Raw genomic sequence first — 14,800 nt, 5'->3', positions numbered from 1 at the left:
AGAGGGGAAGTAAAGGGGCAAGTGTTGCACCTTCTGCGGTCGCATGGGAAGGTGCCATGGGAGGGGGGTTGAGTTATAGGGGGTGATGGAGGAGTGGACCAGGGTGTCCCAGAGGGAACGATCCCTGCGGAATGCCACCGGGGTTGGGGGGGGTGGTGCAGGGTGAAGGGAAGATGCAAAGGACTTAGTGTCATTCCCTTACACCCTCATCTCAATGAATTTCGGGCTCAGCATAATGCTGAACTCTTCTCCCGCCGCCTTCGTCTCCACGCTCACTTCTTTGGGCAGGAGTCCTCTTCCCCCTTCAACGGATCCTATTACTCACCTCCAATATTCTCCCTCCACTTGGACCCCTCCCTCTGGATTCTTACCTTCTCTTGATCTTTTCATTGAGAACTGTCGCCGTCTCAATTTCTCTGCTCCTCTCACCCACTCTAACCTGCCTCTCTCTGAACTTGCTGGACTCCGTTCTCTCAGGTCTCCGTTCAAGTGAAGCAGCATTTCACTTGCACTTCCCTCAATTTAATCTACTGCATTCGTTGCTCCCAATGCGGTTTCCTCCACATTGGAGAGACCAAACGCAGACTGGGTGACCGCTTTCCAGAACACGTTCGGTATGTCCGCAAGCATTACCCAGACCTCCCCGTCGCTTGCCATTTCAACACCCCACCCTGCTGTCCTGCCCACATGTCCATCCTTGGCCTGCTGCAGTGTTCCAGTGAAGCTCAACGCAAACTGGAGGAACAGCACCTCATCTTCCAACTAGGCACTTTACAGCCTTCGGGTCTGAATGTTGAGTTCAACAATTTTAGTTTGTGAACTCTCTCCTCCATCCCCACTCCCTTTCCAATTTTCGCTCCCCCCGCCCCCCACCCCACACTTTTTTCCCCAATAATTTATATAGATTTTTCTTTTCCCACCTATTTCCATTATTTTTAAATGTGTTTCCATCCATTGTTTTATCTCTACCTTTTAGCCTTTTTCGATTCCTTCACCCCACCCCACCCCCATTAGGACTATCTGTACCTTGCTTGTCCTGCTTTCTACCCTTAATTAGCACATTCCTTAGATAATATCACCACTTTCAACACCTCTTTGTCCTTTTGTCTGTGACATCTTTTGGTTATCTCCACCTATCATTGGCCCTCTCTCCAGCTCTACTTGGTTCTCCCCCACCCCCCCACCACCACCACCACCACCACCACCACCACCAAAACCAGCTTACATAGGGCCCTCAACCATGTCCGGCCCATCTCCCGCGCATCCGCCCTCACGCCTTCTCCTCCCTCCCAGAAACATGATAGGGTCCCCCTTATCCTCACTTATCACCCCACCAGCCTCCGCATTCAAAGGATCATCCTCCGCCAACTCCAGCATGATGCCACCACCAAACACATCTTCCCTTCACCCCCCTTATCGGCATTCCGTAGGGATCGCTCCCTCCAGGACACCCTGGTCCACTCCTCCATCACCCCCTACTCCTCAACCTCCTCCTATGGCACAACCCCTTGCCCACGCAAAAGATGCAACACCTGCCCCTTTACTTCCTCTCTCCTCACCGTCCAAGGACCCAAACACTCCTTTCAAGTGAAGCAGCATTTCACTTGCATTTCCCCCAACTTAGTCTACTGCATTCGTTGCTCCCAATGTGGTCTCCTCTACATTGGAGAGACCAAACGTAAACTGGGCGACCGCTTTGCAGAACACCTGCGGTCTGTCCGCAAGAATGACCCAAACCTCCCTGTCGCTTGCCATTTTAACACTCCACCCTGCTCTCTTGCCCACATGTCTGTCCTTGGCTTGCTGCATTGTTCCAGTGAAGCCCAACGCAAACTGGAGGAACAACACCTCATCTTCCGACTAGGGACTTTACAGCCTTCCGGACTGAATATTGAATTCAACAACTTGAGGTCGTGAGCTCCCTCCCCCATCCCCATCCCCTTTCTGTTTCCCCCTTCCTTTTTTTTCCAATAAATTATAGATTTTCCTTTTCCCACCTATTTCCATTATAAAAAAAAACCCCCACTAGAGCTATACCTTGAGTGCCCTACCATCCATTCTTAATTAGCACATTCGTTTAGATAATATCACCAACTTTAACTTTAACACCTATGTGTTCTATTGTACTATTGTCGTTGACATCTTTTGATGATCTGCTTCTATCACTGCTTGTTTGTCCCTACAACCACACCACCCCCCCTCCACCTCTCTGTCTCTCTATCTCTCCGCCCCCACACACACACCTTAAACCAGCTTATATTTCAACTCTTTCTTGGACTCGAACGCAAGTTCTGTCGAAGGGTCATGAGGACTCAACGTCAACTCTTTTCTTCTCCGCCGATGCTGCCAGACCTGCTGAGTTTTTCCAGGTAATTCTGTTTTTGTTTTATATTTCACATCTTCTATTCTTTCTTTAGTTCTGTTGAAGGGTCATTCGGACATGAAACGTTAACTGTGCTCCTCTCCGTAGATGCTGCCAGACCTGCTGAGTTTTTCCAGGTATTTTTGTTCCTGTTTTGGATTTCCAGCATCAGCAGTTTTTTGCATTTATGCTAGAATTTTACAGGCCACTCTGAAAATGTTACATCAAATTGTTTTAAATTAGAACAAAAACAAATACCTGGAAAAACTCAGGTCTGGCAGCATCGGTGGAGAAGAACAAAGTTGATGTTTCGAGTCCTCATGACCCTTCAACGGAACTAAGTAAAAATAGGAGAGGGGTGAAAAAAACTGGTTTAAGGTGGGGGCTGGGGGGTGGTTGTAGGGACAAGCAAGCAGTGATAGGAGCAGATAATCAAAAGATGTCACAGACAAAAGAACAAAGAGGTGTTGAAGGTGGTGATATTATCTAAACAAATGTGCTAATTAAAAATGGATGGCAGGACAGGTAAGGTACAGATGGCTCTAGTGGGGGTGGGGTGAAATAAGACTAAAAGGGCATAAAAGGTATAGATTTAAAAATAATGGAAATAGGTGGGAAAAGAAAAATCTATATAAGTTATTGGAAAAAAACAAAAGGGAGGGGGAAGAAACGGAAAGGGGCTGTGGGGATGGAGGAGGGAGTTCAAGATCTAAAGTTTTTGAACTCAATATTCAGTCCGGAAGGCTGTAAAGTGCCTAGTCGGAAGATGAGGTGCTGTTCCTCCAGTTTGCGTTGAGCTTCACTGGAACAATGCAGCAAGCCAAGGACAGACATGTGGGCAAAAGAGCAGGGTGGAGTGTTAAAATGGCAGGCAACAGTGAGGTCTGGGTCATTCTTGCAGACAGACCGAAGGTGTTCTGCAAAGCGGTCGCCCAGTCTGCGTTTGGGGTCTCCAATGTAGAGGAGACCCCATTGGGAGCAATGAATGCAGTAGACTAAATTGGGGGAAGTGCAAGTGAAATGCTGCTTCACTTGAAAGGAGTGTTTGGGCCCTTGGCTGGTGAGGAGAGAGGAAGTGAAGGGGCAGGTGTTGCATATTTTGCATATGCATGGGGAGGTGCTGTAGGTAGGGGTTAAGGAGTAGGGAGTGATGGAGGAGTGGACCAGGGTGTCACAGAGGGAACAATCCCTAAGAAATGACGCCAGGGAGATGTGTTTGGTGGTGGCATCATGCTGGAGTTGGCGGAAATGGCAGAGGATGATCCTTTGAATGCGGAGGCTGGTGGGGTGATAAGTGAGGACAAGGGGGACCCTGTCATGTTTCTGGGAGGGAGAAGGCGTGAGGGCGGATGCGCGGGAGATGGGCCGGACACGGTTGAGGGCCCTGTCAACGACCGTGGGTGGAAAACCTTGGTTAAGGAAGAAGGAGAACATGTCAGAGGAACTGTTTTTGAAGGTAGCATCATCAGAACAGATGCGACGGAAGCGAAGGAACTGAAAGAATGGCATGGAGTCCTTAAAGGAAGCGGGGTGTGAGGAGCTGTAGTCGCAGTAGCTGTGGGAGTCGGTAGGCTTGTAATGGATATTGGTGGACAGTCTATCACCAGAGATTGAGACAGAGAGGTCAAGGAAGGGAAGGAAAGTGTCAGAGATGGACCATGTGAAAATGATGGAGGGGTGGAGATTGGAAGCAAAGTTAATAAATTTTTCCAGGTCCCGACGAGAGCATGAAGCGGCACCGAAGTAATCATTGATGTACCAGAGAAAGAGTTGTGGGAGGGGGCCGGAGTAGGACTGGAACAAGGAATGTTCCACATACCCCATAAAGAGACAGGCATAGCTGGGGCCCATAGCCACACCTTTTATTTGGAGGAATTGAGAGGAGTTTTAGGAGAAATTGTTCAGTGTGAGAACAAGTTCAGCCAGATGGAGGAGAGTAGTGGTGGATGGGGATTGTTCGGGCCTCTGTTCGAGGAAGAGGCTGAGAGTCCTCACACTATCCTGGTGGGGGATGGAGGTGTAGAGGGATTGGACGTCCATGGTGAAGAGGAGGTGGTTGGGGCCAGGGAACTGGAAATTGTTGTGTCGTAGGGTGTCAGAGGAATCACGGATATAGGTGGGAAGGGACTTGACAAGGGGAGAGAGAAGGGAGTCAGGATAATGAGAAATGAGTTCCGTGGGGCAGGGACAGGCTTACTTGATCGGTCTACCGGGACAGTCCTGTTTGTGGATTTTGGGTAGGAGGTAGAAGCGGGCCATCCGAGGTTGGGCGACTATCAGGTTGGAAGCTGTGGGAGGAAGATCTCCAGAGGAGGTGAGGTCAGTGACAGTCCTGGAAACAATGGCTTGATGTTCAGTGGTGGGGTCATGGTCCAGGGAGAGGTAGGAGGAAGTGTCTGCGAGTTGACGCTCTACCTCTGCGAGGTAGAGGTCAGTGCGCCAGACAACAACAGCACCACCCTTGTCACCGGGTTTGATGACAATGTTAGGGTTGGACCTGAGAGAATGGAGTGCAGTAAGTTCAGAGAGATCTTTGTTTTAAATTAGACTCGACATTAGATTTCCTATCCTTTCCCTTGTAATGGCAAAACTTCCAAGTTTAGTGCACATTTATAAAAAACCTAATAAAATGACCAAATGCTACCAGGTTTATTCCAACAATGCAGTGTTGGCTGTGGCTCAAATAGGCAGCGCACTCACTTCTGAGTCACAAGGTTTTGGGTTCAAGTCCCACTCCAGGGTTTGAGCGCAGCAATTAAGGCTGACACCAGCGTAGTGTTGGAGGTGTCATCTTTCGGATAAGATGTTAAAACTGAGGCCCCATTTACCCGTTTAGATGGATATAAAAGATCCCATGGTGCTATTTTTGAAGAAGAGCAGGAGAGTTCTGGTCAATATTTGTCCTTCAATCAGCATTGCAAACAGATTATCTGGCCATTATCTCATTGCTGTTTGTGGGATTTTACTGTGAGCGTATTGGCTGCCACATTCCCTAGATGATAACAGGGACTACACTTCAAAAAGTACTTCTTTGGCTGTAAAATGCTTTGAGACACCTGGTGGTCAGAAAAAATGTTACATAAATGTAAGCCTTCCTTTTTTTATTGACTTTGAAATATTGACTATAGTAGCTATCTTGATCCAGCCGCCAGTTGGCTTGCAGTAGATCTTGTGTGATAAAATAAAAGTGGGGCTGCAACTTTCTCCACTTTGGTTAAATGGTTCACCACTTCAAAATGTTGCATGCTACATATGTGCAAACCTGGTTGTAAAGGAAATTGGTGATGGAACCTGTACTGCACCACATTAATTAACATTGAATATCAGCTCTACCACTACCGCTTATTTTTCTACAGAATGTGCATTGTTTTGAATATTAGCTATTTAGTGTCTGTAGCCAAATAATTGCATCACTGTTTCTCCCAGCTCAGATGCTTTCCAATTCATCTGCAGATCAAAAGTTGGATTGTTATAATCCAGGCAAAAGTTTGGTCAGTAATTTTATATTAAGGAAGGAAAGAAAATTCTTATCTTTAATTCCCATGTATATCAATGATTTTTGATGTGCTATTGCTTAACCACAACTTCTAATTAACAAAAGTGGAGCACTTTAACTAACTTGTATAGGTCAAAAACCAGAAGTTCAGGCATGAAATTGTAGATTTACCTTTTGTCTTGATTTCTGAACAAGCATATAATTACTCTAATAACATTAAAATGTTTGACTTTCATTATTTAAAGCTCAGTACAGTGCCTTCTAGAAACTGAAAAAAATCCCTAAAACATTTGCTGTATTTCCTTTAATTTTGGAGAGGGGTGTGTGTAATTGTTTTTTGCTTATGGTGATGGAAATGCTTTTTCTTGGTGATAGTGTTCCAAAATTGCTCTAATCTTCGCATCACAAGTGTATCTGCCTCACTGTTGAGCTTTATTACCCAGGTCTGTTTCTGGAATTCCCTCCATGGAGGCCTCTGCCTTACCACAACCATGCCTCCACTCATGACAGATTCACTTCTACATCTAAGCTTTGGTCACACCATGTAATGGCTTTGTTTGGCTTAGCATTCGTATTTATTTTGGCTCTGTTGAGCATCTTTTTTCAACTCATTCAAGGGATGTGGGCATTGCAGGCAAGGCCAGCATTTATCTCTGAGCACTTCATTGTAAAATATACTTTATAAATAGTTTCTGCTCTCGAATCTGAGGATCTTAAAAGACATTGGGGAAGAAATAACAAAAGCTTAGTTTATAATTTTCCAAGTTTTCTACAAATTAAAACTCAACCAGAGCAATAGAGAATGGCAAATGTCATTGCCCCTATGCAAAAAGTGAAATTGGGCTAAGCAAGTATATTATAAACCAATTCATTTTTAATTAGATGAAATTGTTAAGTAATAAAGGGGTAGGAACTAATCAGGGCCAGTCAGCAAGGACTTGCCTAACTAGAATTTTTTTGAAAAAAATAATGGAGAAAATGAGTGAAGAAAATTCAGTGGATGATCCATGTTGAGTTTGAATAAACCTCTGATAAGATACCATATAAGATATGTTCGTAAATAAGATTTATGAAATGATGAAAATATGTATACTGAGATGGTTGGGAGAACAAAGCAAAAAGTGTAAAGAAATTTCTTGAATGCATTGAGGTTCTTAGGTTTTTCATAGGGTCCATATTGGAATATTCGTAATGATCTTGACGACAGTTAAGGGAGTGAGATCAAAATTTGCTGATGACATCAAATTGTGTGTATTAAGCTTCAGTGATAGATTTTGCACAGCAACATCTATACCATTTTCCAATTTGAGTGTATTTGCAAGTACCATTTTGGTTATACCATTAAAAATTGATATAACTGGAAAACCTTCACAGCTTTAAAAATATTAAAGGTAAAATATTAATTTTTGTGTTTTTCTTTAGGTTTCAATGTGATCTTTTCCAAGAAATAAAGATTTTATGTAGGGAGAAAGTCAATCAGACTGTAACTACATTTTGGTGAGTGAATTTTGAACCTACTATTTTTAAAATGAAGTAATTGGATGTGTTAAGAATTTGGCGGTTGAATAAAATTTAAATATAATTTAGAGTTGTAATTTTAGCATTTTGTTTTGTGGAAACTGTTCAAAAATTAAAAGCAGGATTTCAAAAGACATAAAAATCTTGGAGTAAATCATTGAGAAACAACTCCTCTGTTGGTTTTCCCAAATTAAATTTTTCAGCATTTCATTTGGCTATGGTGTTTTGGGCAAATCAGACTAGCACAAATGTGCTTGCTGTAAACAGTGAGGAATGAATTTGGAGTGATTGAGGGGGTGACCCTAAAAAAAATTTAATTTGTGTATTGTCTTTGTCTAAAGCCCTTCCCAATATTGAATTCAGACTGCAGGTAGTAGAGTCAATGTTCTGGAATGTGGAAACCTCTTCTCCACAACATAGGGATAATCTGCACAGGCAAATTAGGTTCTAGGTTTTTGGTGTTTTTTTTCCTACTCATTCAAGGATGATAATTTTTATCCCTCTCCCTCATATTCTCCAGTTAGCAGTCAAACTGGTCAGAGTTCAATACATTTTTACCCTCATAACGTAGCTACAATGCAAAATTCAAGAGCTATTGTCGCCCTAAATATCATCTTCAAAATTAAAATTGTATTACATCACATATTTACAGTCCAGAAACAGGCCTTGTAGCACAATTGGTCTATGTCAGTGTTTATGCTCCACACGAACCTCCTCCCACCCCTTTCATTTAACCCCATCACCATATCCTTTTATTCCTCCCTCTCTCATGTTTATCCAGCTTCACTTTAAATGCATCTGAGGTATTTCCCTCAACTAATCCTTGTGGTACTAAGTTCCACATTCTAACCACTTATGGATCTTTTAGTGATTATCTAATATTTACGGCCCCGAGTTCCATTCACAAATGGAAACATTGGGCAGGATTTCCATGGAGTTGTGAAGACTACATGGACTTTTAAAATGGCAGGCAGGACCCAGATTCAGAAGTCCCGTCCCGCACCTTAACAGATTCCATTTTGCCAGTAAAAGAAAGGGAGTGTGGTGTGACTCTCACATGAGGGAAACCTGAACTCAGCAGGGCCATTTAAACTTAGTGTTGAGTTCAAACAGACCCATTTTTGCTGTTGCAAGGGCCTCAACCTGGTGTGAGAGTCACTAATTTTTAAAATAGACATAATTATTTAAATCCCCAGCCCTTGGGCTTTCTGTTTCAATGGGTATTGAAAGAAACCTGTGTTCTAGCAGTTACAGTAGTTATTTGTTGATATTTTCCCCTAGGGCTATCATTGTCATTATTAATGCTTGGCTGCTTTCTACAACCTACAGTTATCTCAACAGTAACTCCTATGTTCATAGTTTGACAGTTCAAAGACATTATTAAAGGCTTAGCTGCCTTTGTGGCATTATGAATATAAGTCCGTTTTTATAAGGGATTAAATACTTAAGGGGATTTAAAAGTTTTGGATGGGCTTTCGTGAATGGGGTGTCTTTTTAATACAATGAAGGCTTTAGTAGATATTTAGACCTTTTATTTTGTTTCGTCTCAACATGGCTCAAGAGGTCTCCCAGTGGTGAATACTAGGCAAGTTGGTACAGAGGGTCTGAGGGCTAAGGATCATGGGTGGGAGGGGCCATAATTTGGCATGGGGGCTATGTGGGGCCATGGGTGGATGGAGGGACATGGGGGCATGGAGGTGGCTTGGGGTGTGGGCAGAAGGTGATGGGGTGAGGGCTAGAGGGCCTAAAATTTAAGGAAACAAGTGGGGCAAAGTCCAAGAGAAAACAGACCGTCTCAGTACTCAGCAGCCCCTGTGGCTGCATCCAGTTTGTATCTGCTGGGGGTGGCAGGCCTGACTCCACTCTTTCTCCCCCACCCAATATTGCTGCTACTGCTGGTGCCCTCCACCCCCCAAAGAGCGAAAATCTGGTCTAATGGGGCACTTTGCCCCAAGGTGGGTAGCACAAGTTTCCCGACTTGTGCTACCTGCCTCAGAAGCAAAAATCTGTCTATCTTATCAAACTCTTTCATATCCTTTAGTTCCTCCATCAAGTCACTCTTCAGTTTTTTTCTACAGAAAAGAGGTCCAACCTGTTCAGTTTTGCCTGATGACCATAACCTCAGTTCATTTATCATCCTAGTAAACTTTTGCGCCTTCTCCAGTGTCTCTATATCTTTTTTATAATAGGGAGACTAGAACTGTTAACTGATAATGTGTTGGTTTAGTAAGAGTAAGCCAATATTCATTCAACCTCTTCTTCCTTTCCTGTACCTACCCTTTTCTCCCCTGCCCTATTTGCAACTTGCTATTGTCAATTATGCAGAGCCTGTCTATGAAAGTCATTAAGAGCTTGTTGACACCCTGGAAACCAACTACACAATGAAGGTGGTATTTATTGTCTCTAAGGTATTGTTTGGCACTATTGCTGACTCCTTCAGTTACTTTACTGATAATTGGGATGAGGTTGAGCGGACAGGGATTGGATAGATTAGGCATTTTATAGATTGGACATACTCAGAGACCTTCCATATTGTCAGGTATATAGATGACAAAGCTGCTGCACTTGCTCCTCCACATGAAGGCCTGCCCTAAATGTTCCAACTCTGATACCTCCATTGGAATTTCATAAGTAGCACCACTTTGTGCTTCCCTGGCTCTATTTTCCTTTGACCATCCAAGCCTTCAAAACAATAGCCACTGCCCTTCAAAGTAATTAAATTGTATATGGAAAACTTTGAAATATGTAAAATAATTATATAAATGTAGTTCTGCCTTATCTTTCTTAGTCAAACACATATTTGGGTGCTGCTGCAAATTTAGTTGATGATTTTTAAATGGATAGATAGCCTCAGGACTATTGGAATAGCTGATCTAGAGGGTTGCAGTTGCCTTTTCTAAAAAATAAAGCGGAGAAGCAGTCAGAACATCAGCTTGATCTTCTAAAGATATATGTGGCATTTTAAAACTCGGATTTGTCCCCTGATTCCGGCACTAGCGATGTTCCCTGATCTGAAAACAAGATACTAACACAGCAAAATCTATTCATTGAGATCCTTCTGTGCTCCCTCTCCACTTTTGCTTTGAATCTCAGACCCCATTGCAATGCAGGTCTCCATTCATAGTCCCTCTGCATCTGTCCAGAAACAACCCCCGCCCAGTTTCTCATCAGTAAAAGCAAAATAACTGCAAATGTTGGAAATTTTATTAAAGCAAACAGAAAATGGTGGAAGACCCCAGTAGCAGCTGTGGACAGAGAAACATAGGGCTAATATTTTAGGTTATTGTCCTTTTTTGATAGCACCCTCTCGCAAGTACATTTTGCAGTGATTCTCAGACTTCCCAGGACTAGTCAGTTACCCCAGGTTTACTACAATGTTAAAAGAAATATCTCTCAACCACATTATAAGCTTGCTGCACTCGAATGCAACCACCAATTCTCTCCAGATATCGAGTTTTGCTCCCTCCCAGTCCAGGCTCTACATCCTAGTTTCTCTAGCCCAAATATGTGCTACAGGGTAAAACTTTGCTTCCCTGTCCCACATAGAATCCATTAGCATGTTTTAACCTTTTGAAAATTTTAAGATACAAATTCAATGAAAGACGCTTATGATGCATACAATCGATAGCATACAGAGAAGAAAGGAAGCAAATGGAAGAATCATCAGGCAGAAACAAAAAGGGAGTGTATACGGCAATTGCGAGGGAGGGAACTGACAATAGATGAAAGACCAGTGGATAGAAAACTGGCAGTAACAGGAAGAGACATAATATTTACTTTTAGCTTCAGAGTACTACAACTGGAGAGCAGCATGTTTGTTATTTGTGTTCCATCTATTTTGATTTCTGTGATTTGGGTACAACTATATTATGTGTGCATCACCAAAATTTGGGGATTCTTGGTTATCATTCAGTTTCTATCATCCATGGAATGTGGTGGAGTTGGGTGGGTGGGGTGAAGCCCTACATTTATGTTAAATAATTGATATTCTATTCTACAATCAAATTTTATAAACTTTTATTTGATTAATGAAGGCAGATTACCAGTTGTCTTCTCTGTGTGATGCTGGTTTAGGGATGGCTTAATAGATGGCTGCAATAGTTTTGTGGGCCCAAGTCACTCTTCCTTGATCAGATGATGGCAGAAAAAGTACACTGAGGTAAGTTCATGAACAAAACTTACTTCAGAAATAGTCATAATATTTGTATATTTCAAAAATTAATTTTTCTAGGATATTAGAACTACATAGAAATCAAGAATGAAGGTACTAAAAAAGCATAATGACATTAAAAATCTGAAGGATAAACTTGTATGTTCATTTGAAATTATGACTTTAATCTTGCAAGCCATTACAACTTGTATGAGTTAACTTATATACCACACAGTGTCAGAATCCAATTTATACAGTGCTATAGTAATTTGTTTTTGCCTTTACTTTATCATTGGGGTATGTCCAAATGAAGTTGCATTATTAATCTCATTTTAATGTGAATTTTCAGATTTGATCTTGAGTGAGGCAGAAGTACAGAAAAGTGATACTGAGGAATAATACATAGTGTGTAACTGTGGAATTGACATGGTGAGTTGGTTTCTAGTATTGTAATGTTTTCATAGTGCAGTCTGTTATGCCTAGTAAATTCTCTTTGAATTGATTTTCATCCTTTAGGGACTTAGTATTCCATAAACAGATCCTTAGAAATGTTGAACATGATGCAAGACTGCATTACCCTGCCCCAAAACAGCATTTTTAACACTCTGCTTTGGATTGTTTTTTTAAAAATAAGATTAAAACCCAAATGTCTTAGATTTTTAAATAGACCAACTAGTTTTTTTCAAAACCACTTCTTTAGCTTTTCTTCCTCCTCCTCTTGCCCTTCCCCCTTCCCTGCATTTTCAATACAATCCATAACCATCAAGACTGGCTACTGGTTGCTCTTTCTATCTCTACTTTCTCCAAAGGTGGTTGCTTTCTCTCGCTCACATTCCTTCTTCCAGGCATTCTCCACTCTTCCCTGCCCAGTGCACACTGAAACCCCTGCTACAATCAATGATTTGTACTTAGTTAAATGTAGAATATGGTCTCTAGAACTCCCAAGATCACCATATCTCAAGCTCATTCTTCCTGACAAAAGGTTGTGTTGATGCTCAAGAGTGTCAGACTTCTCCAAAGTTGAGACAAAGTCTTCAGTCACTCGTCATGTATTTTGTATTTCTCTAATTTCCACCCAACCTTCCACCTGCCTCCACTTTTGTTTTACATTCCAGTCTGCTGCAGAAATTTGTCTTGAAGTAGAAGATCAATACCAAAGATAACCTTAAGTGTTAGCCACGTACATAATCATGCTTTTCCATCTCTCTACATTGCATAAAGACCTGCTTCAGTGTTCAGAAGGACCTCAATAACTGTTTGTCCAGTGCAGGGGTTAATTTTAAGTTAGAAAAGCGTTATCAATATAAGGAAGCTTACAGTCTTAAAACTCTTCCAAAGTGTTGTGCAGATGGAAAATAAATCAAAGTTTCACTTGTGTTAGTAAAAACAAAGCACATGTGGGACAACTGTAGCTCCCTTGCAATGGTAAATAATATGAGGCAAAAATGATTTTCTTTCATTGAATGGACTATTCTTTATGATCCCATGATTCTACCCATGTCATTAAAAGAATTGAGAGTGCACTAAGGATAACTGGACTTTAAGGTTTTGCCTTCCTTCTGAAAGTCAAATTCTTGGTCTTCATTGGTGCTCCTGTCTATATCTTGAAGATTGGGGTTCACTCTGCAGGCAAACTTATATACAAGCTAGGCGAGCATCCTGCCCCTCATGACAATGTGTTAAATAAACCCACACTACATGTATTTAAAAAGTTGCTGAAAGAAGCTATACTGGGGAAAGTTATTTTATTTCATTCTTCTCAAATCCATGGACTCCAATTGAGATATGGTTCTGCAGGTGCCAGTACCTCACTTGAATATCTGTTCATCATGTGAGCCCTTACAGAAGGTGTGAGAAACAATTTTAGTTAAGAGGCATCACAACTGAGCCTGATAAATCACCATATTAACATTCTTTCCAGCAGAAGTCACTGGACAGCAGGCAGGTGTGGAATTCCTGATTGACCTTTTTGTTGCTGCCCTGGCTGAGATCGGCACAGATTTGAACCTGTTCTAATATTATCTTCCTGCTGGTTTAGTTGGTGTCTACTCACTATGCCATAAGCATTTTACCAGTGCTTCTTGTCAAAAGCATTTTTGATAGGCCTGTGCGTTTTTTGTGATTTCTCTTATGTATGTACTTAGCAAGATGAGATTTTTTTCTCTTATTTCCAATCATCATCTCAGGTTAGCTATCATTAGGTCAGATGTAGGACAGTGTTCTTGCTCTTCCCAATAATGTAAATTAACTTGAACTTTGAAGAGAAAAAAAAGACTGCCTAACCTGTATCAGTATGCTATCTTCATTTCTTGCATCAGTCATCCTGTGCCTCTGAGTGAGACTGAGTTTAATGACCTTACTGATTTATGGTTAGTTTTCTGCACTGTCTCCTGTCCACTTTGAAATGACACATCGGAATTGTTAAAAGATTCCTATATCTAACCATGGCTGAGACTTCAGTTCTTATTATTAGTCTTGGCGAAAATGGGATCTCAAGGTTGAAATGAACAGGATTCCACTTTTATTTTTGCTACTACCTCCTTAACAAATATAACAGTACTATTTGTGAATACAATTAAGTTTGTAGCTTATGTACCATAATGCTTATAACACAAAACTATAAAAGGAGTATGTTTTGGGATGACGTGATGCCTTTTATTTCAGGTCCATTACTAATTTTCTGGGGTTTTTTCCCCCTCTATGACAGGCGTCACACCTAGGATAGTGCAAGAACAATCTGTCATCCCAGTGCACAGGATGTTGTGCAGATCATTTTAAAGCTAACTGGTAGCTAAGTGACATTTTTGTGACTTTTCCCAATGCATTTCATTTATAATGTTACAAAAAGTTAATTTTTTGGATATTACTAACTTTAAGGTCCTATTTGTGCACGATTACAGACTGAAACATGAACACTACCAAACTTTATCCCTGGAACTGCAACTACTATCTTGCCCATTATTAAAGAATCCTTTCTAGTCTCATTGTGGGAAGTCTAGAACTAGGAACACAGTATAAAAATTTGGGGTCTCCCGTTCAAGACAGAGATGAGAATTTTTTTTTCTCTGAGGGCCATTAAGTGTTTGGAATGCTCTTCCCTAGACAGCAGTGGAGGCTGGGTCATTGAACATCCTTAAGGCTGAGTTAGATTTTTGACTGGTGAGGGAGTTGACGATTGACAGACAAAGTGGAGTTGAGGCCACAGCCAGGTCTCCCATGATCTTATCGAATAGCAAAGCAGGCTCGAGGGGCTGAATGGCCTGCTGCTCCCAAT

The 14,800-nt window shown here is 41.8% G+C and overlaps 1 protein-coding gene across 18 annotated transcripts in view; it reads left to right on the top strand.

The window, feature by feature from the left end:
- mtmr3 (myotubularin related protein 3) overlaps positions 1 to 14,800 on the top strand; it is a 106,576-nt gene that overhangs the window by 26,170 nt on the left and 65,606 nt on the right. For 12 of the 18 annotated variants that reach the window (XR_005944690.1, XM_041201942.1, XM_041201938.1 and 9 more), the window contains exons 2-3: positions 7,281 to 7,355; positions 11,876 to 11,955. Coding sequence is in view for 17 of the 18 variants with exons in the window: in XM_041201942.1 (XP_041057876.1) it covers positions 11,953 to 11,955 (3 nt within the window). In the remaining variant the exon portion in view is untranslated. Of the gene's footprint in view, positions 1 to 7,280; positions 7,356 to 9,701; positions 9,785 to 11,450; positions 11,536 to 11,875; positions 11,956 to 14,800 lie in introns of all 18 variants that reach the window. The other 6 variants (XM_041201925.1, XM_041201930.1, XM_041201928.1 and 3 more) reach the window with 4 other exon arrangements.

The sequence above is a fragment of the Carcharodon carcharias genome, chromosome 13, assembly GCF_017639515.1.
Source record: "Carcharodon carcharias isolate sCarCar2 chromosome 13, sCarCar2.pri, whole genome shotgun sequence".
Taxonomy (NCBI): Eukaryota; Metazoa; Chordata; class Chondrichthyes; order Lamniformes; family Lamnidae; genus Carcharodon; species Carcharodon carcharias.
Note: the sequence above shows the minus strand (reverse complement) of the source record. Positions and strands in the feature narration are given on the sequence as shown.